This window comes from Tursiops truncatus, chromosome 7 (genome assembly GCF_011762595.2).
Source record: "Tursiops truncatus isolate mTurTru1 chromosome 7, mTurTru1.mat.Y, whole genome shotgun sequence".
Lineage (NCBI taxonomy): Eukaryota > Metazoa > Chordata > Mammalia > Artiodactyla > Delphinidae > Tursiops > Tursiops truncatus.
The window spans coordinates 62,205,532-62,231,071 of record NC_047040.1 but is presented as its reverse complement, the minus strand read 5'-3'; the positions used below and the strand labels follow the sequence as shown (position 1 = coordinate 62,231,071).

Sequence of the window (25,540 nt, the reverse complement as noted above, 5' to 3'; positions counted from 1 at the left end):
GATTTTATTTGGTTTATAATTTGGTGATTCATAAAGAGACTTATTGAGCAATATTTGAATTATTTATCACTGTTAAATGACGATTGTGAAATGCTTTACTAATGTAGAGAATCTAGACAATTGATATAGTATGTTTTTGTTATGTTAGGTTCATTTACATCACTGGTTATGGATCGGAAATACTCATTCTACTTCCTTGGATCGCTTCTCCTACAGTTTTTTTCATTCTTGGTTGTCCTCTGCCATGTGTTACTAAGTTACTTTTAATAATACACCCAGCTCTCTGGAGGTGAGCTATAGAAACTTAAAAAGCTGTAGATTTTTAGTTCTGGAAAGATCATTAATGATAATCTTTTTCAAGGTTCAGATTCTGTTAGGTAGAGCAGTGTAACCTCTGGAGATTTTGATACCTTGGGTCTGGGGTGGGGGTCTGGAATTTGTTTTTGTAAGAACTTAAGGTGAGTCTTAGGATCAGGCAGGTTTGGGAAGCATTGATGTGGTAGAAAGAGCAGGACTTTGGATTCAGATGGACCTGGGTTCTAGTCACATCTCATTTGATTGCCAGCTGTGTGTTTTGGGGACACATAAATCACCTCTGTAAGTTTTAGTTTCCTTACTTCATACGATTATTGAGAGAGTTAAAATAAATAGCATATATAAAGAACGGGGCACATAATAAATATGCAACAAAAATGATCTATTGTAATTATATTCCATTTAACAACAATAATCAGGCAAATATTTGAACACTTATGGGCAATGATGAAGAAGATTCATTTTTTGCCCTCAAGAACTTTGCCAATTAGTAGTGTGGTGGGGATGAGGTTTTTATAGCGAAAGCAAAATGTTGTATCATCAAATAAGTTCAGAGCCATTTTTTGTGTGTGTGTGTGTGCGCAGCAATGCCATATTATTAGTGAAAGATTAAAAATAATTTCAATTCAATATTAGAGAAATGGCTTCATAAATTCAGGCACATCTATACAAGGTAAAAATACATGGTCACTGTAAATTATCTATTTGTAGTCTTTGTTTATCCCACTTCATGCAGATATTCACAAGTTTTGCTGAAGAAATGTTCACGTGTTTCCTGCCCTGTATCTGCTAGAGATGGTACATACAGTACAGTACACATGCACTGTCTCACCTTTCTAAAGTTTAATAAGCTCTGAGTTCTAAAATGCACGTGGACCCAAGGATTTCATACTGAGGAATTAAGGATTTCAGACTGAGGAATTATGGACCTATCATTTTCTTGAAGCTTCATAAAGTTTTCTGTAAACACTGCAGCCTGAGTCAGTAGTACTTAGCAGGACTGGAGGGAGGGATCGGCGCCCATGCCGGGTGTAAAGTGAGCCGGAAAGCCGCAGCCAGCTCTTCTCGAACTACCCCTTTATGTAGGCAGCTGTTGGGCCTGGGATCTGGCTCAGGAGGGCTGCTCTCTCCTGAGAATGCTCCAGCATCTCCAGGGCCAGCCTCAAGTCCTCGACGAGATGGAGCACCGGGAAGGGGTTCATGTAGGAAGCCGCGGAAGCCAGGGCAGGCTCACAGGTACCATCGCTAATATCCACCCCTGTGTTAGTGCCTGCAATGATCCCGTCCATCTGCTCCAGGGCAGCTTCCAGCACGTGACTCGCATCAGAAGCTATGAGTCTTTTTCCCTGCTTAGTCTCCTCCTTCTCCTACTGGGTGCGGGGATCCTCTCCGGGCAGGTCAGGTGTGCGGGCCTGTCCCGTGTCCCTCCCACCTCCGAACATGAAAGCCGAGAACCGAGCTCTAGGCCACCGACCCACGGACCAACTCAGAGCCATTTTTGAAGAAGGGAAATGAAATGGGCAGACATTGCTAGAACAGGAGTGTGGGGCGACTGTATGGGGTGGAGTAGGGGTGGAACTAGGAACAATAACGACTACAGGCATAAAGCATCTTTCAGAAAACACTGAAGAGTCCCATTGGTCTCTTTCAAATGGCAAAGAGAGTAGCGCAAGGAGATAATGATAGAAAGATAGGTTGGTGATGGGCATTAAGAGAAGATTCAAGGAGTTTTTGACTTTTGTTTCCACTAAAGATTTTGAACAGGAGAGTGATAGTAAGAATATATTTTAATCCTCTAAAAAATGTACTTTAGAAGATTAAACTGGTAATAGCTGTGAGGGTAAGAACTGATACAGGGCGAAAAATTAGGAGGGGTTTTCAATAATAATAGTAATTCAATCGTAATTAAGGGTTTGATAACAGTGGGGATCTACATCTCAGAACGAAATGCAGATGCCTAAAAAACAGCTGAAAGATGCTGTCTGTATTCCTGCAGCCCAGGTAAATAGAGGAAAAATGGTCCATATTAAAGATTTTCCATATTAAATAATTTTAAAGTCAGGTCCCTTATTTTAGTGGCTCTCAATTGTAGTTGAGAGCCAAGAGGTCGGAGGAAGAAACAGGAGGTCCGTCCCAAGCGAGAGGGTCGGGAAGCAGGCACCCCAGCGCGAGGGGGCGTGTGCAGGGGCGGGGACACAGGCAGAGGTGCGCGGCAGCCCCGGGGTATCGCGAGAGTTGGGAGGGCCGAGCAATCGCAGCAGCCAATTCCCCCACCCTCCCAGGAGGAGCCGCCGGCCCTGGACTCTCCAAATTCTGAGCTCTCATCATGGCGGCGGCGGCGGCGGCGGCGGCCGTCGGGGGTCCGCAGCCACCCCAAGCCGAGATGCCCGCGCCCGGGCTGGCCCTCGACAAGGCGGCCACCGCCGCGCACCTGAAGGCGGCCCTCAGCCGGCCGGACAACCGCGCAGGTGCCGAAGAGCTGCAGGCGCTGCTGGAGCGGGTGCTGAGCGCCGAGCGGCCGCTGGCTGCGGCTGCAGACGGCGAGGAGGCGGCGGCGGCCGGCGGCGGGGGCGGTCCGGGGGCGGCCGAGGAGGAGGCCCTGGAGTGGTGTAAGTGCCTTCTGGCGGGCGGCGGAGGCTACGACGAGTTCTGCGCGGCGGTGCGGGCCTACGACCCCGCGGCGCTCTGCGGCCTGGTCTGGACAGCCAACTTCGTGGCCTACCGCTGCCGGACGTGCGGCATCTCTCCCTGCATGTCGCTGTGCGCCGAGTGCTTCCACCAGGGTGACCACACCGGACACGACTTCAACATGTTCCGCAGCCAGGCCGGCGGTGCCTGCGACTGCGGGGACAGCAACGTGATGCGGGAGAGTGGGTGAGTGGAGCTGTCCTCCGGGGCGGGGGGCACCGCGGGAGGCCCAGGCCGAGGTCTGGGGAGGCCTTGGGGAGGGGAGCTTGGAGCCGACCCAGAGCTGTCAAGGGAAAGGAGTGGGGCAGGAGGTTGCAGCCACATGGGGATGGAAGTGACTGAGCTGTCAGCGGTGAAGGGGATGGGGAGGAGGGGGAGAGCGGAGAGCGTATTTAGGGAACAAGGCTGTGAATTTTCGGGGAAGCCAGGGCGAACGAGTGATTGAGAGAAAAGAGGCAGTGCGTGGGGTAGGAGCGGAGAGAAGAGAGGATACTCGGGGAATCTGTTGTCGAGCTGTCAATTGCGTACTTGCTGGGAAAGGCTTTAAAGCTGCCTGTTTCTTGGGAAGAGACTGATGATGTGATTTGGATTGGCTGGGAGAGGGATGATATTGGGGACCGAATTGGGTCGCTGGATGATGCGACTCGGGGAGGTGGTCTTGCAGCTGCAGGGGAGGACAGCTTGTGGAAAGGGACTTCTGAACTGTCAGTGTGTCAGTATGAGGGAAGGAGCTCTTGAGCTGATGGGGGTTGAGGGAGGAGGGAAGGGGAGGGGCCTGTATGAAAAGTGACTGTTGAGCTGTCAGTGGAGTATTTGGTGTGCTGGAATGACATCTAGAATTGAGCTACCGAGCGAGCAGTCAATTATAGAATACCTTCCATACCAGCACAAACAAAACACTGAGCGAATTACGAATCATGTGTTAGGTCTTCTCCAGTTAAAAGGGCACTTTATGCACTGACTAATATGTGAACCTCTATCTAAAAGGAAACACTCAAATGCTTTTTCGATAGGGATGATGTACCAGGGTGTTGGGATTTAGGACAAAAGACATTTCAGAGATTGCAGTGAGTTAAAGAGTTGATGCATGTTGTGTCTTGGCTTGGGACATGATGTCAGTGTCTGGGGAAGTCCCGGGGAAAGAAAAACTTAGTCAAAGAGAGGAGATTTTGGCTGGTCAGTAGCCGAAAGAATGTTAGCAAATCCAGTTATTCAAGTTTTTCAGTTTTCAGATCTTATAATTAATGATAGAGTCTCATCCCGTTAGAAATGGTCACTATTTTCTTTGGAGTACTTGTAGGTTACTGTTATTCCAGAATATTTGTATCGACTAGGTACAAGCAAGGCTCCTAGGATATTAAAAATGAACAAGACATTGACCTGCCCCTTAAGCCGCTTACACTAGAGTAGAAAATGATAAATTCCTTAAATAGTCTGGGAGTCAGAGAAGGCTCTGTGCAGAGGGAGTAAGAAAAAAGCTTCAGAAAGGAGCTGTTTTGAGCTTGTTAATGATAATAATACTTATAATACTGCTATTGCTAGTAACAACAATAGTAATAATTGCAGCTGACATTTGCCAGCTTAAAGTGTATACCTGACACTTAAAAATACTGTAAAAATTGACAATTGAATAGGTAAGATATTTATGTAGCTAAAAAAGCAAAAAAATAAAAAGATACACAGTTTGAAGTTTCCCTCCCATCCTGTCTCCCATCTGCCCAGTTTCTTCACACTGTTACTAGTTCCTCTTAGTGCAAAAAGAAACAAGGATGAATATGTATTTTGATATTTCAGCCTCTTTTTATGCAAAAGGTAACCTATCATGTGCACTGTTGTATACATCTTGAATTTTTCACTTATTTGAGATCTTTCCATGTCAGTAAATCAGTGTACTCACTCTATTAAAAAAAACAATCTGCTGCATAGTGTTTCATGTCATAAATTTGCCATTCTTTATTTAGTCATCACTTTTGATGGACATTTTGGTTTCAGTATGAAATAAAAAACTGATATACCTCTCTTTGCGTACCTGTGCAAGAATATCAGTAGGATAAATTCTCAAAGTGGGATTTCCAGATTGCCCCCCAAAAGGCTTAGGAGTAAGCAGAACATGTGACTCTCTTTCACACCAGCCTCAACAACAGAGTGCTATTAAAATTTTGGAGTTTTATTCATCTATTTGGAAAATAGTGGTCAAATATTAAAATCTGCTTTACATTAACTCACTTAATCAGTAACTCTGAGATTGTTACTGTTATTATCCCCATTGTACAGAAGAGGAATGTGGGGCACAGAGTTTTAAGAAGCTTGCTCAGGATTACACAGGTAGCTGGCTAGGCATGCTGGCTCCAGAGCCTGACAGTTCAGTACTTCTCTCTATTGCCTCTACAAGTACCATTCCTTTTTTTTTTTTTTTTAAATTAATTAGTTTATTTTTTGGCTGTGTTGGGTCTTCGTTGCTGCGCACGGGCTTTCTCTAGTTGCAGCGAGCGGGGGCTACTCTTGGTTGCAGTGTGCGGGCTTCTCATTGCAGTGGCTTCTCGTTGCGGAGCATGGGCTCTAGGCACGCGGACTTCAATAGTTGTGGCACACGGGCTCAGTAGTTGTGGCTCGCGGGCTCTAGAGCACAGACTCAGTAGTTGTGGCGCATGGGCTTAGTTGCTCCGCGGCATGTGGGATCTTCGCGGACTAGGGCTTGAACCCGTGTCCCCTGCATTGGCAGGCAGATTCTTAACCACTGTGCCACCAGGGAATTCAGTTATTTTTGATTAGTAGTACTGATATAATAAATGTGGCCTATTAACAGGTATACGAATCAAAGGAAGAAAACAACTGAGAGTTCATTTGTGGGAAGAGATCACAAAGCCTATAGAAACTGTATTAATAATTGTATGTTGCCACTAATGTAAGTACAGTCATTGTCACAAATGATTAATAGATGGATGAGTTCAAAAAACGTAATGGAGAAAAAAAAGAAAAAAAGTAATGGAAAATCTAAACTAATGTCAGACTGGTTTGGGGTTCTGATGTTACGAACCAGAAATTGGAATTTTAAACATTTAGTTTTCAAATTTTGATGCAGAGGATGACCATTTTCATGTTCTATCATGTATTATTGATTTCTTTTGCCTCCTTATTCTTCCTCACAGATTCTAAACTCCTTAAAAAATAGGAACCTCATCTTGCTATTATTTTTCAAAGGCTCTTGTACTTAGTAGTAAATGTTGAATTAAATTGGATAAAATAGTAGCTGTTATACCTGAAAATTTGCCCTGAGATTACATTGCTTTAGTTATTCAGGGAGTGGCATGAATTATTAAATTTATAGCATCTTTTTTCAGTGTACTTCAGGACTGATTTCTTTTTTAATTTCAAAAGTAATACTTATTGGTTATAACATAAAAGTAGGTGGAAAAGTAAAAAGTAAAGGTTCCTCTTTCCTCCATCCCACACCTCAGTGAGAGATTTCCCTTACTTTTGAGCTTAGTTATACATTTAAAAGCTTTTAGTTATAATTTACTCAGCATTTCTAGATGTTGTGTTGTAGGAAGTTTTTAGGTTATTTGGTGTGTGGCAATGCCAGAAATCAAAGCAGTGAATGTCTGGTTGAACAGTGTTATACTCTTCTGAATCTTGCTTTTTTCCTGTGAACGTACTTATTGGATTCTGTCTCTTATTAGTATACATAGAACCATTTTATTTTCTTTTTTAAAGTTAAATTGTATTCTATTGCATTTTCATATTTTTGTATTTTACTGTAATTTTTTTCAGTCAGTTCCCTACTGATAGACATGTAAATTGTTTCCAGTCTTGGGCTTAATATAAGCTTTATTGTAGTCAGTATTCTTGTATACACTTCTTTGTGTATGTGTGAGTATATGTGTGAGGATAAATTATCAGAAGTTATATTATATCTGGTTAATGGAAATGTGCATTTTAAATTTTGATAGAGCCCTCCAAAGAGATTAATTTACACTCCTACCAACAGTATTTGAATGAGCATGTTTCCACACATCTTGGCCAATGTATATGGTGTTACCAGTTTTTCTGATCTTTGTTAACCTGATAAGTGAAAAGTGATATCTTTTTTATCTATTTTGAAGCAAATCTCAGGTATCTTATAATTCAGTTTATAAATGTTTAAGTATGTATCTCAGTAAAAAGATACGAACCCTGAAAAATAAAACTGAACCCAAATGTCCACTGACAGATGAATGGATAAACAAAATGTGGCATATTCATAAGATGGAATATTATTCAGCCTTTACAAGAAATGAAATTCAGACACATGCTACAAAATGGATGAACCTTAAAAACCTTATGCTAAGTGAAATAAGCCTGACACAATAAGACAAATGTTGTATGATTCTGTTTATATGAAGTACCTGCAATAGTCTCATTCACAGAGACAGAAAGTAGAATGGTGGTTGTCCGGGGCTGGGGGCAAGGGGGAATGGAGAGTTATTGTTTAATGGGTAGAGTTTCAGTTTGGGAAGATAAAACTGTTCTTGAGTTGGATGGTGGTGATGGTTGCACAACAATGTGAATGTTCTTAATACCACTTAAAAATGGTTAAATAATAAATTTTATGTTATGTGTATTTTATCACAAAAGAATTACAGTACTGTTACCACAATTATAGTACCTAAAATATTCACAGTGATTTTTTAATATCTTCAAATAGCAAGTGAGTATTCAGATTTTCCCACTTGTTTCATAAATGATTTCTTAGGGTTAATTTAGGAGTAGGATGCAAACAATGTCCTAATGTTGTATTTGGTTTTTATTTCTCTTAAGAATCTTAATTTATAGTCTCCCCCTCCCCCTTCTTTTTTCCTTCTTTGCAATTTATTAGTTAAAGAAACCGACATTCTGGGTTTTACTGATTGCATCTCTGTGATATGTAACTTGTTCCTCTGCCCATTATTTCTTGTACACTAGTAGTTGGATCTAGAGTCTTGATCAAATTTTAGGTTCCCTTTTTTTGGGGAGGGGGCAAGAAAACTTTATCATGGTGTTTTATACTTCCTGTTGAATAATAGCTGGAGCCACAGAACGTCTCCTTGTCTTTTCTTTAGTAAATGTTAGGTTGATCAGTGGGTTCATGTTTGTCAGCCCAATCCTTTGTCATGGAGTTCCCTATCATGTTAAAGATTTTTGCAGCTATCGACTGTCATTGTCTAGATATGTTATTTTATTAGGGGCTGCAAAATGGTGATATTCTAATTGTATTATCTTTTCATGTATTAGTGAGTTCTTTGTAGAATATTCTTTTTAATTAATTAATTAATTTGGCTGAGTCTGGTCTCAGCTGCGGCACGTGGGATCCTTCGTTGTGGCCCGGGCTCTTTGTTGACGTGCGGGCTTCTCTCTAGTTGTGGCATGTGGATTTTCTCTCTCTAGTTGTGGCGCACGGGCTCCAGGGCCCATGGGCTCTGTAGTTTGTGGCATGCGGGCACTCCTGTTGCAGTGCGCGAGCTCAGTAGTTGTGGTGTGCGGGCCTAGTTCCCGGACCAGGGATCGAACCCATGTCCCCCACATTGGAAGGCAGATTCTTTACCACTGGACCACCAGGGAAGTCCCTAGAATACCCTATTCTTAAAGTTTCAAGGATCAGCTATACTTTATCTATTTCTCTAGACATGTTTTACAGAGATTTTCTACTACAGAGGGGTGTACTGTGGCCAAGCAAATTTGGGAAACACTTCACGTCGTATCTTCTTGACTATCTGCAATGTGTAACATCTTAAAGAAATCCTATAGTAAAGAAATCTGTAACTTTGAATAATCTAAGTTTCATTGGTTAAATCTAGGAAGCTGTTATTTTGAGTCACACCAGTTTGGGAACTTTTGGCCACTTGAATACCCTCCCATTACCTTAATGTCAGCATGTCTAAAATTGAATCAATTATATTGCTCTCCAAAATACTTCCATGTAGATTTTCCTTTTTTATTTTCCTATTTATTTATTTATTTATTATTTTATTTTAGTTTTTTTTGCCGTGCTGTGAGGCTTGTGGGATCTTAGTTCCCTGACAAGGGATTGAACCTGGGCCTTTGGCCATGAAAGCACAGTCCTAACCATTGGACTGCTGGAGAATTCCCTTTGTTTCTTTTTAAATTAGTATCATTTTCCCCCCAGTCAGAAATCCCAGCTACTAGTGGCTTAAACCTTGAAGAGATTTACTGTTTTGCATCTCAGGACTAGTTCAGCAGCTTATTAGTGTTATTGGGGACCCAGGCTTTTTATAAACTTTTGTTCCATCACTTAGTTTGTTTACATTTGGTCTTTGTTGTCTCATGTCTGGGGAAAAACAGAGGAATGGATTTTGGGTAGATATCTAATAGTGTCTCCTTGTGTCATTATTGATGCTTCCCTTTCCCTCTCCTTGCATGCTTGGTACCAAGACCTGTTCTTTTGTTTTCTCTTAGATTTGTTCTTTTCATTCTCTGCTGTTACCTTAGGTCAAGCCTTCATCACATCATAACCTATTCCAGGATAATTTACTGTTTTCCTGCCTGTAATAATCTCACAGTTCGGTCTAACCTTCACTCATATAAAATTATGCTTTACATATGTGACTACTTTGCTTAAAATAGCTTCCTGGTGGTCCAGTGGGTAAGACTCTGTGCTCCCAATGCAGGGGGCCCGGGTTAGATCCCTGGTCAGGGAACTGGATCCCGCAAGCATGCCACAACTAAGAAGCCCCCATGCTGCAACTAAAAAGATCCTGCATGCTGCAACTAACAGTCCGCGGGCTGCAACTGAGACCTGGCGCAGCCAAAAAAAAAAGGCTTCCCATTTTTTATAAGCTAAAGTCTGGCGCCCTTAGCCTGGCGTCAGTGTTTTCCACAACGTGGCCTCTACCTATGTTGCCAACCTTATCATCTCCTTTGCAGTGGCATCCTCTCGTTATTTTTTTTTAGCTCACTGTATATATTCCTGTCCTCAAAGTCTCATGTTGCAAAGTCCAGTGGTGAGTTTTATCTTCACTGTGAAGCTCATGTGTAGGGACAACACTTCTATAGCATAAGTACAGTGTGAAACCAAACTGCAGGATTTGATTTTCTGAATTAACAGTTTTTTTTCATTTCTAGTTTATATCGCTACAAGTAACAAACTTTCAATAAAGATTTGATGATGAAGACCTGTGCCATATTTATCTCTTTTATTTATATTCTCTTTGCACATATTCAGAGTTTTAGTATGTTATCTATGTGTTTACATGGATTACTTGTGAAATTTTCTTTCCTATGAATCTGGAATTTTCTCTACAGCAGTATCCATCTAACTCAAGTCACAAATTCAGACAAAGGAGCACAATACTCCTGTTCTGAGAGCTTGGAGGAAGAGGAGTTAAAGACATCTGTGTTCTCTTTTCTGTGTTCATTGTACTTTTTGTCATTGCTAATTTACTAGAAATAAGGTAGACAGATTCTACTTAGTGGAGAAGATTCTCCTTGAGCTGGAAGTGTAATTTCTAGTCATCTTCATAGTTATGAGGTTTAACTACAACAGGGCAATTTAGAAGTGTTGTTAAATAGTAATTTTTTTCTAATCATTTTTATTTCATATTAAATTCTTTAAAACTATTTTCAACTATGAAACATTTTCAATATACATAAAAGTATAAAAATAATATAACAAATACCTTTGTACTCACCACTGAGATTAATAGAGGTCAACCTTTCGTCATATTTTCCTTAGAGCTTTTTTCAATCAGAAAAATAAAGATCATCCTCTTCTCCCTTCCTTCCTCTTTTCCTCCCTAGGGGTTACCATTCTCCTGAAATTCCTGTGTCATATCCATGCATGTTTTACTTTTTTTTATTTTTATTTTTTGCGGAACGCGGGCCTCTCACTGTTGTGGCCGCTCCTGTTGCGGAGCACAGGCTCCGATGCGCAGGCTCAGCGGCCATGGCTCACGGGCCCAGCCGCTTTGTGGCATGTGGGATCCTCCCGGACCGGGGCACGAACTCGCATCCCCTGCATTGGCAGGCGGATTCTTAACCACTCCGCCACCAGGGAAGTCCTATTTGTCTTTTTAAAGCAATCCTCTTTACCTTGGTTTAAAAAAATGCTTATAAATTTTCGTCTGAAAGGTTTAACATTTTGTATTTCATCTTTAGGTCTTTAGCCCATTTGGAATTTATTTTTACATATAATGTGAGATCGAGATCTAATTTTATCTTTTTCAATATGAGGATCCAGTTATTCTAGCACTGTTTATTTATTAAAAAATTTTTTTTTAATTAAAAAAATTTTAGGTCCTTCTCGGTTATCTATTTTAAATATAGCAGTGTGTACATTTTAATCCTAAACTCTCAGTCTGGCCCTCCCCCCCAGCCTTTCCCCTTGGTAACCATAAGTTCATTCTCCAAGTCTGTGAGTCTGTTTCTGTTTTGTTAATAAGTTCATCTGTACCATGTTTTTTTTTTTTTAGATTCTGTATATAAGTGATATCACATGATATTTGTCTTTCTCTGTCTGACTTACTTAACTTAGTATGATAATCTCCAGGTCCATCCATGTTGCTGCTAATGGAATTATTTCATTATTTCATTATTTTTAATGGCTGAGTAATATTCCATTTGTATATATGTACCACATCTTCTTTATCCATTCATCTGTCAGTGGATGTTTAGGTTGCTTCTATGTCTTGGGTACTGTAAACATCTAGCACCATCTATTAAACAGCCATTTTTTTCTTCATTGATTTTTGTGCCACCTCTGTCACGTATCAGTTTCCTGTATATGTCCTAAGCTCTCTGTTGTACTGATATGTCTCTTGCAACAATATCATACTACTTTAATTATTATAACATTAGAATATATCTCAATATGGCAGGATTTCCCTTATAATTCTTCAAAAGAATCTTGGCTATACTTGGTCCCTAGCTTTTTCATTTGAATTTCAGGGTCAGCTTGTCAAGTTCTGTGGAAAATTCTGTTAGTTATTTTTTGGAATCATGCTAAATTTGAGGACATTGCAGAAGGAGTCTCTACAAGGATATTCATTATAATACTATTTGAAAATATAGAAATAGGAAAAATATAGAAATAGGAAAAATATAGAAATAATGAGAAAATATAGAAAATATAGAAACAAACTGTTGTTTAATCATGCAGTGGAATTCTTTTCAGTAGAATACACATGTTGTCATCTTTGTAGTATTAAATCTTCCTAACCGTGAGAGTAGTGTAAATTGTTTTTTCTATCAACAAAGTAATTTCCTCCATAAATTGTGTATCTTTTGTTAAATTTGTTCCCTGATACCTTCTTTTTGTTTCTACTATAAATATCATTAAAAAAATTACTTTTTCTAATTCCTTGTTTATTGCTTTTTCTCAATATTTTATATTATAAAAATTTTCAAATGCTTTTTTTTAATATTGATCAAGCAATATTTTGAAGTCTCTTCTAATAGCTAATCTGTACATTTTCTTATTAATGAGTTTTATTGTAGGTCTGGAATTTACATATATCTAATTTAACATTCTGAACAAGCCTTAGGGGTTGATATTATCATCTACATAAGTGAAATATAGTCTCAGGGAGGCAACATGACCAAAGTCACACAGCTGTTATTCACACCGATTTCTGTGCATATTCCAAATCTTGTGTTCTTAGCCTCTGTGGCCTCTGTTGATACTGCCTACTAGTGAAAGCTGAAGAAAACTTTACAAAGAACTTGAATTTGATCTGGAAGGAGATTGGGAGTTAAAGGAGGACATTATGGATAGAAGGAACAGAAAACATAAAGCTTCACAGGCTTGGAAGAACATGATGTAATCAGGTACTAGAGTAGTTTTCAGCCTCACTCTCAAATAATATTTTAACTGGGTTAAGAATTTTAGTTGAAATTTGTTTTCCCTTACACTTTGAAGGTACTTTTCTGTTGTCTTCCGGTCTTTGTTGTTGAGAAGTTATATTCCATCTAATTGTTCTTTTGTAAGTAATCTGCCTTTGTTAATTACTTTTAAGGTTTACTTTTTGGTGATCTGTACTTTCAGTTTGATGTGTCTAGGTGTGGCTTCATTGTTGAGCTGATTCTAGATGAGGATTTGTGTCTCTCATCAGTTCTGAAAATTCTCAGCCATTGTCTCTTTGAATTTCAACTCTCTCCCATTCTTTATGTTCTGTTTTGGATACTATGCTACTATAACATATTTGTTGGATCTTCTCATTCTGTTTTCTAAATACAGCTCACTTATTTTCTATCCATTTATCTTTTTTTTTCCCCCTGAATTGGGGGTGATTTCCTCAGATCTGTCTTCTAGGTAATTCCTTCTTCAGTTCTGTCTAATCTGCTGTCCAGTTTGTCTATTAAGTTTTTAATTTGCATTTCTAGAAAAAATCTTTAAGGAAAATTTTACAAGAAATTTGAATTTTACCTGGAAGGAGATTGGGAGCTGTTTTCTAAACCATCACAGACATCATTGGCCCAGTGCCAGTTTTAAAAATTAATTTTTAGTTTGGGGAGTTCCAGTGCCACATGAGTAATGTAAATTTGAACCCCAAACTTGCATGAAGCCTAGATTTGGGGTTTTGATTTCTTAAGGGAATTTTAAGCCTTGCCCATTGCTCAGGTAGAGATAATCCTGCTTGTAGGTGATTTTATTGGGAGATATGGGGACAATTTAATGGAATATATTCTTTTTTTAAAGCTTAAAAAAATACATTTATTTATTTATTTGTTTTTGGCTGCATTGGGTCTTCGTTGCTGCACATGGGCTTTCTCTAGTTGCAGTAAGCGGGGGCTACTGTTCATTGCGGTGCATGGGCTTCTCGTTGCAGTGGCTTCTTTTGTTGTGGAGCACAGGCTCTAGGCACACGGGTTTCAGTAGTTGTGGCATGTGGGCTCAGTAGTTGTGGCTCCTGGGCTCTAGAGTGCAGGCTCAGTAGTTGTGGCACATGGGCTTAGTTGCTCCGTGGCATGAGGAGTTTTCCTGGACCAGGGCTCGAACCCATGTTCCCTGCACTGGCAGGCGGATTCTTAACCACTGCACCACCAGGGAAGTCCTGGAATATATTCTTTAAAGAATCTCAGGAAATCTAACCTGTAATAGTGGAAAGAATTTCCTAGAATGCTGGTTGGCAAGAATATTATAGTTCTGATTTATTCACAGTGATATTTTCATCACAGCACTCCAGGTAGCTTATCAGTCATCTCTAGAGAACACTCATTTTTTGACCAGGGACCTTTGAAGTTGGTCTTGCTAATTTTCAGTTTAGAATTTGTGAGAACATAACTGTCTATGAGGCCATGTTTTGGTCTCACTTCCCAACATTTGTTATCTTTTAGTCCTTGGGTAAATCACTTAATTTTCCTAGGCTGTAGTTTTTCTCACATGTAAAATGGGGACAGTATTTGACCTGCCTACTTCAATTTTTCTTTTAACTAAATGAGACTAGAAACATAAATAGAATGGTATTATTCCAATTTTATGTAATTGATTGCCCAGGACTATGAAACATTGGCATGCTATATTAATATTCCATTATACCGGTGATAGAACTGTTAAAAAGCAAAGCCTTTTATCAAAGCATTGGATTGGAATGCTTGACCAAGGCAATTACATATGATTTTGAAGGCATTTTTTGGAATAGCTTGATTGAGGCATAATTGATTTATAATAAGTTGCACACATTTAAAGTACATTAAGTTTCTATATATATACACATATATATGTATGTACACACACACACACACACACACACACACACACACACACACACACTTGTAAAACTATCACCACAATCAAGATAGTAAACATAGCAACCACCTGCAAGGTAATCCCTACCTTCTGCCTTTTTTCTGTGCCTCTTCCCCCAGCAACCACTGATCTATATTCTGTTGCTGTAGATTAATTTGCATTTCTAGAGCTTTATGTAAGTGGAATGTGTGTCTGTGTGTGTGTGTGTATGTGCATATATTTATATTTTGTGATGCTAACACCACATTTATAAATGTAAAAAAATAGTTCACCAAATAACACTCTCTTATGGTGGCTTTTTTTTTTTTTTTTAAATGTTTCCCAAAACCTAAATCAGGGCACCATTTTTAGATAGTCATCAGGAAAATAACAGTGCATAGGAATTCTAGCCTTTCTCAGTGAGAACTTCAGCATCTTGTTTTTACCTTCTAACCCTGAATTATTCAAAAATTAATGCATTATTGCTTCAATTCTAGGAGGAAAACACCTTTTCCCATTTCCATTTTTCTTACTTTGTTTTCATGTTTATCAGAGCACCCAAAACATTTTATTATTGATAATTCAACTTCTTAGAAATCATCCTCAAAGGCAGGACAAATTAAGTCAGTCTGGTGTGGATATATGTACACACACATATATTTGATCCGGTGTCCTTCACTCAGTGTAACTATTTTAGATTCATTCATGTTGTTTTGTGTCAGTAGTTCATTCCTTTATTGCTAAGTAATATTCCACTGTAAGGATATAATACAATTTGTATATCTGTTCATCTGGTGAGGAACATTTGAGTAGCTTCCAGTTTTTGGCTATTACAAATTTAGCTGTTATGAACATTCATATTCAAGTTGAGGTTTGTGTATTGATCTTACCTCTTGCAACCTCACTAAACTTATTTGGTCTAGTAGCTTTTGATGGATTCCATTAGGTTTTCTATGTAGATGAGCATGTTGACTGTGAATAAAGATTGTTTTACTTCTTCCTTTCAAATCTTAGTGCCTTTCCTTTCTCCCTCCCTCCCTCTCTTTCTCTCTCTCTCTGTATTTCTTCCTCCCTCCCTCCTCTCTCTCTTTCTTTTTCTCTTTCTCTCTCTCCCCCTTCCTTCCTTCCTTCCTTCCTTCCTTCCTTCCTTCCTTCCTTCCTTCCTTCCTTCCTTTCTTTCTTTCTTTTTCTTTCTTTCTTTTCTCTCTTTCTTTCTCTCTTTCTCTCTCTCTCTCTCTCTACTTCCTCCCTCCCTTCCTGATTGCATGGGGCACAACCTCCAGTACAGTGTTGAGCAGAAGTGGTGAATGTGTATATCCTTGTCGTGTTCCTGATGCTAGGGGAAAATAAGTCTTTTATCATTAAGTCTGATATTAGCTGTAGGTTTTTTGTAGATGCTCTTTATCCAATTGAGTAATTTCTATTCCTAGTTTGCTGAGAGGTTTTGTTTTTTTTTCCCCGAATTATCAGCAGTGGGTTGCTGGATTTTGTCAAATGTTTTTTCTGCATCTACTGAGGTAATTGTGTGATTTTTCTTTTTAATCTGTACATATGGTGAATTACATTAAGTAATTTTTTGAGTATTGAACCAGTCTTGCATCCTGGGGTAAACTCTACTTGGTCATGATGTATTACCCTTTTTATATATTGCTGGATTCGAGTTGCTAGTATTTTGATATGAGGATTTTTGTATCTATGTTCAAGAGGGATATTGAACTATAGTTTTCTTTTTTAATATCTTTGTCTAATTTTGGTATTAGGGTAAAGCTACTTTCCTGAAATGAGTTTGGAAGGGTTCCCACCTCTTCTGAATTTTTTTAAGATTTTGTGTAGAATATAATATATTTCTCCCTTAAATGTTGGGCAGAGACTGGCAGTGAAGCAATCTAAGTTTGGAGTATTTATTGTTGGAAGGTTTTTAAGTACAATTCAGTTCCTTTAATGGTGTACTACTTATTCAGGTTATGTTTTTGTGTGAGCTTTGGCAGTTTCAATCTTTCAAGGAATTTGACCATTTGATTTAAGTTGTTGAATTTAGGGGCAAAAGGTTGCTTGTAATATTTTATTGTTCTATCAGTGTCTGTAGAATATATAATGATATCATCTTTTTCATTCCTGTGTCACTTTTGTTGCTCTTTTTAAGCAACCAGCTTTTGATTTTATTGATTTTTCTGTTTCTTTTTTTTTTTCCCATGTGGTTCTCAATTTCAGTGATATGTCCTCTGTATCGCCGGTCCCCAACCTTTTTGGCACTAGGGATAGTTTTGTGGAAGACAGTTTCTCCACGGATGGTATCTATTTTTAAAAATATTTTTTCTTGGGAATTCCTTGGTGCTCCAGTGGTTAGGACTCTGAGCTTCCACTGCAGGGACGTGGGTTCGATCCTGGTCAGGAGACTAAGATGACGCAAACTGTGTGGCGTCGCCAAAAAAACTCAAAAACCAAAACCCCAAAAACAAAGAATGTTTTTCTTTTGAACTATTTGTGTCTTTTTATTTAAAGTCCTTTTCTTGTAGGCAGTTGATCTTGTTGGGCCTATCTTTTTTTATCCAATTTGATAATCTCTGACAGTGGTATTTCGACTACATTTGATATGCTTATTGATATGGTTAGATTTAAGTGTATCATCTTGCTGTTTATTTCCTATTTATCCCATCTACCCTTTGTTTGCTTTTTTCCTCCTTTTTGCCTTCTTTTAAATTATTTTTTATGTTTCCATTTATCTCCTTTGTTTGTTGATTAGCTTGTCATTGTTATTTTATTGATTGCCTTATGGTTTATAGTGTACAGTGTATCTTTAACTTATCACAGTCTACCTTCAGTTATGTTATACTACTTTATGTATAGTATAAGAATCTTCTAATAGTTTGTTTCTGTTTTTCCTCTCCCAGCTTTTATCTTACTGTTGTCATACATTTTATTTTCACATATATCATAAACTCATGAATACATTGTTGTTTTTATTTAAACAATCAATTTCTGGGCTTCCCTGGTGGCACAGTGGTTGAGAGTCCACCTGCCGATGCAGGGGACACAGGTTCGTGCCCTGGTCTGGGAAGATCCCACATGCCGCAGAGCGGCTAGGCCCGTGAGCCATGGCCGCTGAGCCTGCGCGTCCAGAGCCTGTGCTCTGCAACGGGAGAGGCCACAGCAGTGAGAGGCCCGTGTACTGCAAAAAAATAAAGAAATTAATTAATTAAAAAAAATCAATTTCTAATAGTGATTTAAATGATAATAAAAAAATCATACTCATCTAGTTACAATTTCCAGTGTTTTGTTCCTTTGTGTAGGTCCATGTTTCCATCTTATGCGTGAATAACTTCCTTTAGTATATCTTATAGTGCAGGTTTGCTAGTGATGGATTCTTTTTTCTTTTTTTTTGGTATGTCTGGAAATGTCTTTATTTTGCTTTTTTTTGCCTTTGTTTTTGAAAGATTCTAAGGATTCTAGTACTTTATGATATACTAGTGTCTTTTTAAAAAAAATTTTTATTTATTTTTGGCTGCATTGGATCTTCGTTGCTGCATGCAGGCTTTCTCTAGTTGCGGCGAGCGGGGGCTACTCTTGATTGCGGTTGCGGGCTTCTCATGGCGGTGGCTTCCTCTTGTTGCAGAGCATGGGCTCGCGGCGCACAGGCTCAGTAGTTGTGGCATGTGGGCTCAGTAGTTGTGACTCGTGGGCTTAGTTGCTCCACAGCATGTGGGATCTTCCCGGACCAGGGCTCCAACCTGTGTCCCCTGCGTTGGCAAGCGGATTCTTAACCACTGCGCCACCAGGGAAGCCCACTAGTGTCTTCTTACTTGCATTGTTTCCAAGGAGAAATCTGCTGTCATCCTTTTTTTTTTTTTTTGGCTTCTCTGACCTGTCTTCTTCTGTGGCTGCTTTTCACATTTTCTCTTTATCCCTGCGTTTGAGTAGTTTGATTATGATGTCTCAGTGTAGGGTTGTTTTTTTTTGTTCATGTTTTTTGTGCTTGGGCTTGTTGAGCTTCTTGGACTTTGGGTTTATTATTTTAATCAAATTTGGAAAAAAATTTGAACATTATTTTATTTATTTATTTATTTATTTGGCCATGCTGCGCAGCATGCAGGACCTTAGTTCCCCAACCAGGGATCGAAACTGTGCCCCCTGCAGTGGAAATGTGGAGTCTTCACCACTGGACTGCCAGGGAAGTCCCTGAGCATTATTTCTTTATATGTTTTTCTACCTTCCTCTACTTTTGGGGACTCTAGTTACATGCATATTAAGCTGCTTGAAGCATAGCTCACTACTGTTCTTTTCATTTTTGGCAGTCTGCTTTTTTCTTGTCTTTTGTTTTTGCTAGTTTCTCTTTCTATGTCTTTAGGTTCACTAATCTTTTCTTCTTCCCTGTCTAATCTGTTAATCCAATCCATTGTATTTTTTCTCTCAGACATTGTAGTTTAATCCCTAGAAGTTCAACTTTTTAATATCTTCCATATCTTTACTTAACTTTTGAACATATGGAATGCCATTATAATAACTTTTAATGTTTATTTCTGCAAATCTAACATCTGTGTTAATTTTGGATCATTTTTGATTGATTGTTCTCCTCATCATAGATTGTTTTTTTCTGCTTCTTTATACTCCAGACATTGGATGCCTGCCATTGTGAATTTTACCTTTTTAGGTGCTTGATATTTTTTCTATTTACGAATATTTTTGAACTTTGTTTTGGCATGTAGTTAATTTTTTGGAAACAGTTTGGTTGTTTCAAGTTTTGCTTTATGGTTTGTTAGGTGGGTCAGGAGAATTGCTCAGTCTAGGGCTAATTATTTCCCATTACCAAGGAAACACCTTCCCCATTACCAAGGAAAGTACGTAATATCTCATGAATTATGAGTTTTTGCAGGCTGGCTGATGGAAATGACTGTTCTAGGTTCTATATGTGAACATGTGCTGTGTTCTAATTTTTCAATTAAAAAAAATTTTTTTTTTTTTCCTGGCCTTGGGTAGTTTTCTCATATTTATGTGCTGATCTATACTCTGGTGAATACTCAGGGATTCCCTGTATAGATTTCTGGAATTATTTCCCTGTGGAATTCTTTTCTGTCTGGAACTCTGTCCTGTTGGCTTTAGTGGCATTGATTTTCCTAGACTCTCAGTTCTGCCTCCTCCCTTAACTCAGGAAGCTTGCCTGGCTCCATTTGGTTCTCCTTCCTCGGGTTGTGGCCTTGAAACCCTCAAGGCAGTAAGATGTGACATTTGAAGGGGCTCATTTCATTTGCTTCCCATCTGTTAGAGATCATTGTCTTTCACTGCCTGACGTTCAGTGTCTGGAAAACCACTATTTATGTATTTTATCTGCTTTTTTGGTTGTTTTTGGATGAGGGAATAAATCCAGTATTTGTTACTCTATCTTGGGCTGAGGTACAAAAACACTGACATGCAAAATTTTAAAAAGCCTTTATTCTGATAACAGGTTTTATTTAATTAACTCTTATTAATAAAGTATACTTTTGGAGTAAAGAATAGTATCATTATAATGTTTTTTACTTTTGAGTTAAATAGTACTTTGCTTGTAAAAAACTGAGGAAAAAATGATATTACCCATCTTTTTCAGAGAATATGTTTTTAAATGGGATGCTTATCTCTAATTATGCACATATTTGTAGTACAGTATTATATGCGGTATTCTCATAGCTATATTTACCAGTCGCCTAAGTGGACTTTTTTCTGTATATGTGCTCTCAGAAAATCTGTTGGATTTTGCTCTAACTTTGGAAGAGTACCTTTTGCTTTTAGAGAAGAGGGCCCACAACCTGTTAGACGTTTACCCTCATCTGTGTTCACTGCTGGATTTTCCTGAAGACATGTAATGTCAGGTTTCTTCATATTTAAGTTAGGCACTTTGAACTTGTCATTTATAAGGTTGGTCTGACATTCATAAGTTAGATAGAATTTGCATGGTATATATCTTTCCTTCCCTTTACTTTTAACTTAAATATATCTTTGTATATTTATATTTAAAGTGCATTTCGTTAAGTAGCTTATTGGTGATCATTTCACAATATACACAAATACCTAATCGTTATACTGAACTCCTGAAACTAATATAATGTTATATGTCAATAATATCTCAAAGAAAGTGCATTTCTTGTATAGATGATATATTTGGATTTTGCTTTTTGCAAATCACTATGATAATCTCTGTCTTTTAATTGGCATGCTTAGACTGTTCACATTTATTTTAATTCTTGATATGGTTTTATTAACATACACCAGCTTTGTTGTTCTCTATTTTTATTAGATTTTTTTTTACCCTTCTCCTCCTCATGATAATTTCTGAGGTAGATATTATTGTCCTCATTTCACGGCGGAGTAATTAATTGGAGTAAGAGTGAGTCTTACTCAATGAATAGTAATTGGCATAGCTGGGATCCAGGTCTTTTGAGTTGGAGTCTGTTGAATAAATCTTGGTTTGAAATGTGAACCACTCTTTTGCTTACTGATTAACCATCTGCGTTAAAACATCTTTTCAGGGACTTCCCTGGTGGCGCAGCGGTTAAGAATCCTCCTGCCAATGCGGGGAATGTGGGTTTGAGCCCTGGTCCAGGAAGATCCCACATGCCGCAGAGCAACTAAGCCTGTGTGCCACAACTACTGAGCCTGTGCTCTAGAGACCGCGTGCCACAACTACTGAAGCCCATGCACCTAGAGCCTGTGCTCCACAACAAGAGAAGCCACCGCAATGAGAGGCCCGTGCACCGCAATGAAGAGTAGCCCCCACTCACTGCAACTAGAGAAATCTGAGTGCAGCAGTGAAGACCCAATGCAGCCAAAAACAAACAAACAAATAAATAAATAAACACCTTTTCAGAGGTGCTCATATTCCCTATAATTTGCCTTCCATAGTTATTTTTTTCCTGGTAATTAATTATAGTTAGAGGGCAATGTGTTTTAATCTCTTTAGGCCTTAGACTGCCTATTTTTTTAATTTTTAAATTTTTTTATTATTATTTTTTAATATCTATTGGAGTATAATTGCTTTACAATGGTGTGTTAGTTTCTGCTGTATAACAAAGTGAATCAGCTATGCGTATATATATAGCCCCATATCCCCTCCCTCTTGCGTCTCCCTCCCACCCTCCCTATCCCACCCCTCGAGGTGGACACAAAGCAGCGAGCTGATCTCCCTGTGCTATGCGGCTGCTTCCCACTAGCTATCTCTTTTACATTTGGTAGTGTATATATGTCCATGCCACTCTCTCACTTCGTCCCAGCTTACCCTTCCCCCTCCCCGTGTCCTCAAGTCCATTCTCTATGTTTGTGTCTTTATTCGTGTCCTGCCCCTAGGTTCTTCAGAACCAATTTTTTTAGATTCTATACATATGTGTTAGCATATGGTATTTGTTTTTCTCTTTCTGACTTCACTCTGTATGACAGTCTCTGGGTCCATCCACCTCACTACAAATAGCTCAATTCCATTTCTTTTTATGGCTGAGTAATATGACATTGTATATATGTGCCACATTTTCTTTATCCATTCATCTGTCGATGGACACCTAGATTGCTTCCATGTCCTGGCTATTGTAAATAGAGCTGCAATGAACATTGTGATACATGACTCTTTTTGAATTATGGTTTTCTCAGGGTGTATGCCCAGTAGTGGGACTGCTGGGTCGTGTGGTAGTTCTATTTTTAGTTTTCAAAGGAACCGCCATACTGTTCTCCATAGTGGTTTATCAATTTACATTCCCACCAACAGTGCAAGAGGGCTCTCTTTTCTCCACACCCTCTGCAGCATTTATTGTTTGTAGATTTTTTGTTGATGGCCATTCTGACCAGTGTGAGGTGATACCTCATTGTAGTTTTGAGTTGCATTTCTCTAATGATTAGTGATGTTGAGCATTCTTTCATGTGTTTGTTGGCAATCTGTATATCTTCTTGGAAGAAATGACTATTTAGGTCTTCTGCCCATTTTTGGATTAGGTTGTTTGTTTTTTTGATAGTTAGCTGCATGAGCTGCTTGTATATTTTTGAGATTAATCCTTTGTCAGTTGCTTGGTTTGCAAATATTTTCTCCCATTCTGAGGGTTGTCTTTTCGTCTTGTTTATGGTTTCCTTTGCTGTGCAAAAGCTTTTAAGTTTCATTAGGTCCCATTTGTTTATTTTTATTTCCATTTCTCTAGGAGGTGGGTCAAAAAGGATCTTGCTGTGATTTATGTCATGGAGTGTTCTGCCTATGTTTTCCTTTAAGAGTTTTATAGTGTCTGGTTTTACATTTAGGTCTTTAATCCATTTTGAGTTTATTTTTGTGTATGGTGTTAGGGAGTGTTGTAATTTCATTCTTTTACATGTAGTTGTCCAGTTTTCCCAGCACCACTTATTGAAGAGGCTAGACTGCCTATTTTTTATATTATTATTATTTTTAAAAATATTTATTTATGTATTTATTTGTTTGTTTATTTTGGCTGCACCGGGTCTTAGTTGCGGCACTCGGGATCTTTGTTGTGGCATGTGGGAATTTTTTAGTTGTGGCATGCAGACTCTTATTTGCAGCATGCATGCGGGACCTAGTTCCCCGACCAGGGATCAAACCCAGTTCCCCTGCATTGGGAGTGCAGAGTCTCACCCACTGGACCACCAGGCAAGTCCCCAGGCTGCCTGTTTTTAAATGCACATGTAGTATTTTAATGCTAGAATGTACCCTAGAGATCATTTACTATCAGCCCTTCATTTTGTAGTTGAGATGTATCTTAGACTTTTTAAGCAGTGATTGAGATCACTGTATTTTAAATACTTTCATAATCTAAGAGCACTGGCCTCATTGACTAACAGATCAGTGGATTATGGATTAATTTGATTAATGCATAGGTAGACTTGCATTTTTCTATTCCATGGCTATATATCCTTTGGATTCCTCTAGTATATGGAGTTGGCGAACTACTTCCCAGGAATTGGCTGCTTGTTTTTGTAAAAAAGTTTTTTTGAACACACCGCATTCATTTAGTTACATTGTTTATGGCTGCTTTCACTTCACAAAGGCAGAGTTGAGTACTGACAGAAACTGTATGACTCTCAAAGCCTAAAATATTACTATCTGGCCCTTTAAGAAAAAAATGTTGGCTTCTATAATAGAGTTGTGGATTTTTGTGGATCTAAAAATGCCTACTTTAAACCAACTAATTAAAATTATAAGCAAGCCTGTGAATAACTATTAACTTAAGTAAATAACTTGAGATCTCATCCAAACCAAAATACTACGAAAGAATGTAAATTTTCAACAGATGTGTGTTTGGCTTTAATATTTTCTTTTTTCTTATCATACACTAGTGTAAGCATAACTAAAAATCACTTAGTCACTTGAATTCTGGTTTGAAAGGTGAGAGGGAGGAACTACTTACGGATGCCTGAGAAAATGTTGCTGCCAGAAGCTGAGATAAGGAACCCAGGAGAGGGGAACAGTTTTGGTGAACAGAGATCATAGAGGACTGGAGCTGGGCAAGAGGCAGACAATTTTTGACGACGTTCCATTTTGTCTAGCAAATGACTCACTATCATTGATCAGGGTTTATTGTAAGCTACGAGCAGAGTATTTTTGTCAGGTAGGTTACAAAAATGTGCTGATTCTTAAAATGTAAGTACACTTTTTTCTTTTTTCTCTATAACGGAACTTAGTTTCTTTGAACTCCGCATGAATTTATATGTGTTGTTTGTGTGTATATATATGTGCAGAGGATGAAGTAAGGAAGAAAGAAAAAGAGGAACCTATTAAATAATTCTGGTCAAAAGATCCCCTGAAATATAGTTTATTTTTTAAACAGTAATAGAAAAAAATCCTTTAAGGTAGGTGTTCTTCTTTATCTCTGAGATTATTAACTTAATGTTTTACCATAGTTTTGGTAATTATATTTCTTATCATCTGCTCAGTTATCCATCTTGCAGTTAGGTACTCTAAAAGAAAAGAAGTTTAGGTTTTTATAACACTGAAATTTAACACTGGCAATTAAGGTTAACCCTTCTCATTGAGAAAGAGGGAAGTGATGCCTTGCCTTAGGTTTATTTGGAGTAATACTGAATAGGAGTTTTAACTCAGATTCTGAGTATCTGTATAAGTCAGTCAGTGTTTTTTATGTTATCAAATTTACATACACAGGAAAGTATGTATAAAATGTATGTATACAGCATAAAGAATTTTAGTAGAAGGAACACTCATGTACCACTATCTACATTAAGAAATAGATTATTGATAGATATTTTATATTACCTTATTTCTAATAGAAAATGAATTCAAGTTAATCTGAAACTTCAAGGTGATGAAAGTGTTTTTTTTTTTTTTTTTTTATTAAGACCAAAAAAAGCTCTAGAGAGTATTAAGGGATTAAACACTGAGATTAGGAAGAGGTTAGAAAGGGTTAGCCTTAATGCTGGTATTAAAATACTATATATAATAGATTCTTAAAGCAAGAGAATTTCTCATTGTCATTTAATTAGAAGGGCCATGCAACCTAGATTTTCCTCTCTAGCTTTATTGAGGTATAATTGACAAAGTTATATACATTTAAAGTATATAACATGATGATTGTTATATACATGTAACATGATGTATATGTTACAAAATGATTACCACAGTAAGGTTTAGTTAACACATTCATCACCTCATATGGTTACCTTTTTTTCGTGGTAAGAACTAAGATCTACTTTCTTAGCAAATTTCAAGTATTATAATACAGTATTGTTAACTGTAGTCACCATGCTGTACATTAGATCGCCAGAGATTATTTACCTTACAACTGGAAGTTTGTACACTGTGATCAACAATCCATTTCCCCCATCCCAAGCCCCTGACAACCACCATTCTACTCTCTGTTTCTCTGA

At 38.3% G+C, this 25,540-nt stretch overlaps 1 protein-coding gene across 1 annotated transcript in view; it reads left to right on the top strand.

Moving 5' to 3' along the window:
- The first annotated feature begins 2,597 nt into the window (after positions 1–2,597).
- UBR3 (ubiquitin protein ligase E3 component n-recognin 3) overlaps positions 2,598–25,540 on the top strand; it is a 227,307-nt gene continuing 204,364 nt past the window's right edge. Inside the window, exon 1 of the mRNA XM_073807594.1 lies at positions 2,598–3,189. Within this exon, the coding sequence (XP_073663695.1) occupies positions 2,642–3,189 (548 nt within the window). The 5' untranslated portion in view covers positions 2,598–2,641. The remainder of the gene's footprint in view (positions 3,190–25,540) is intronic.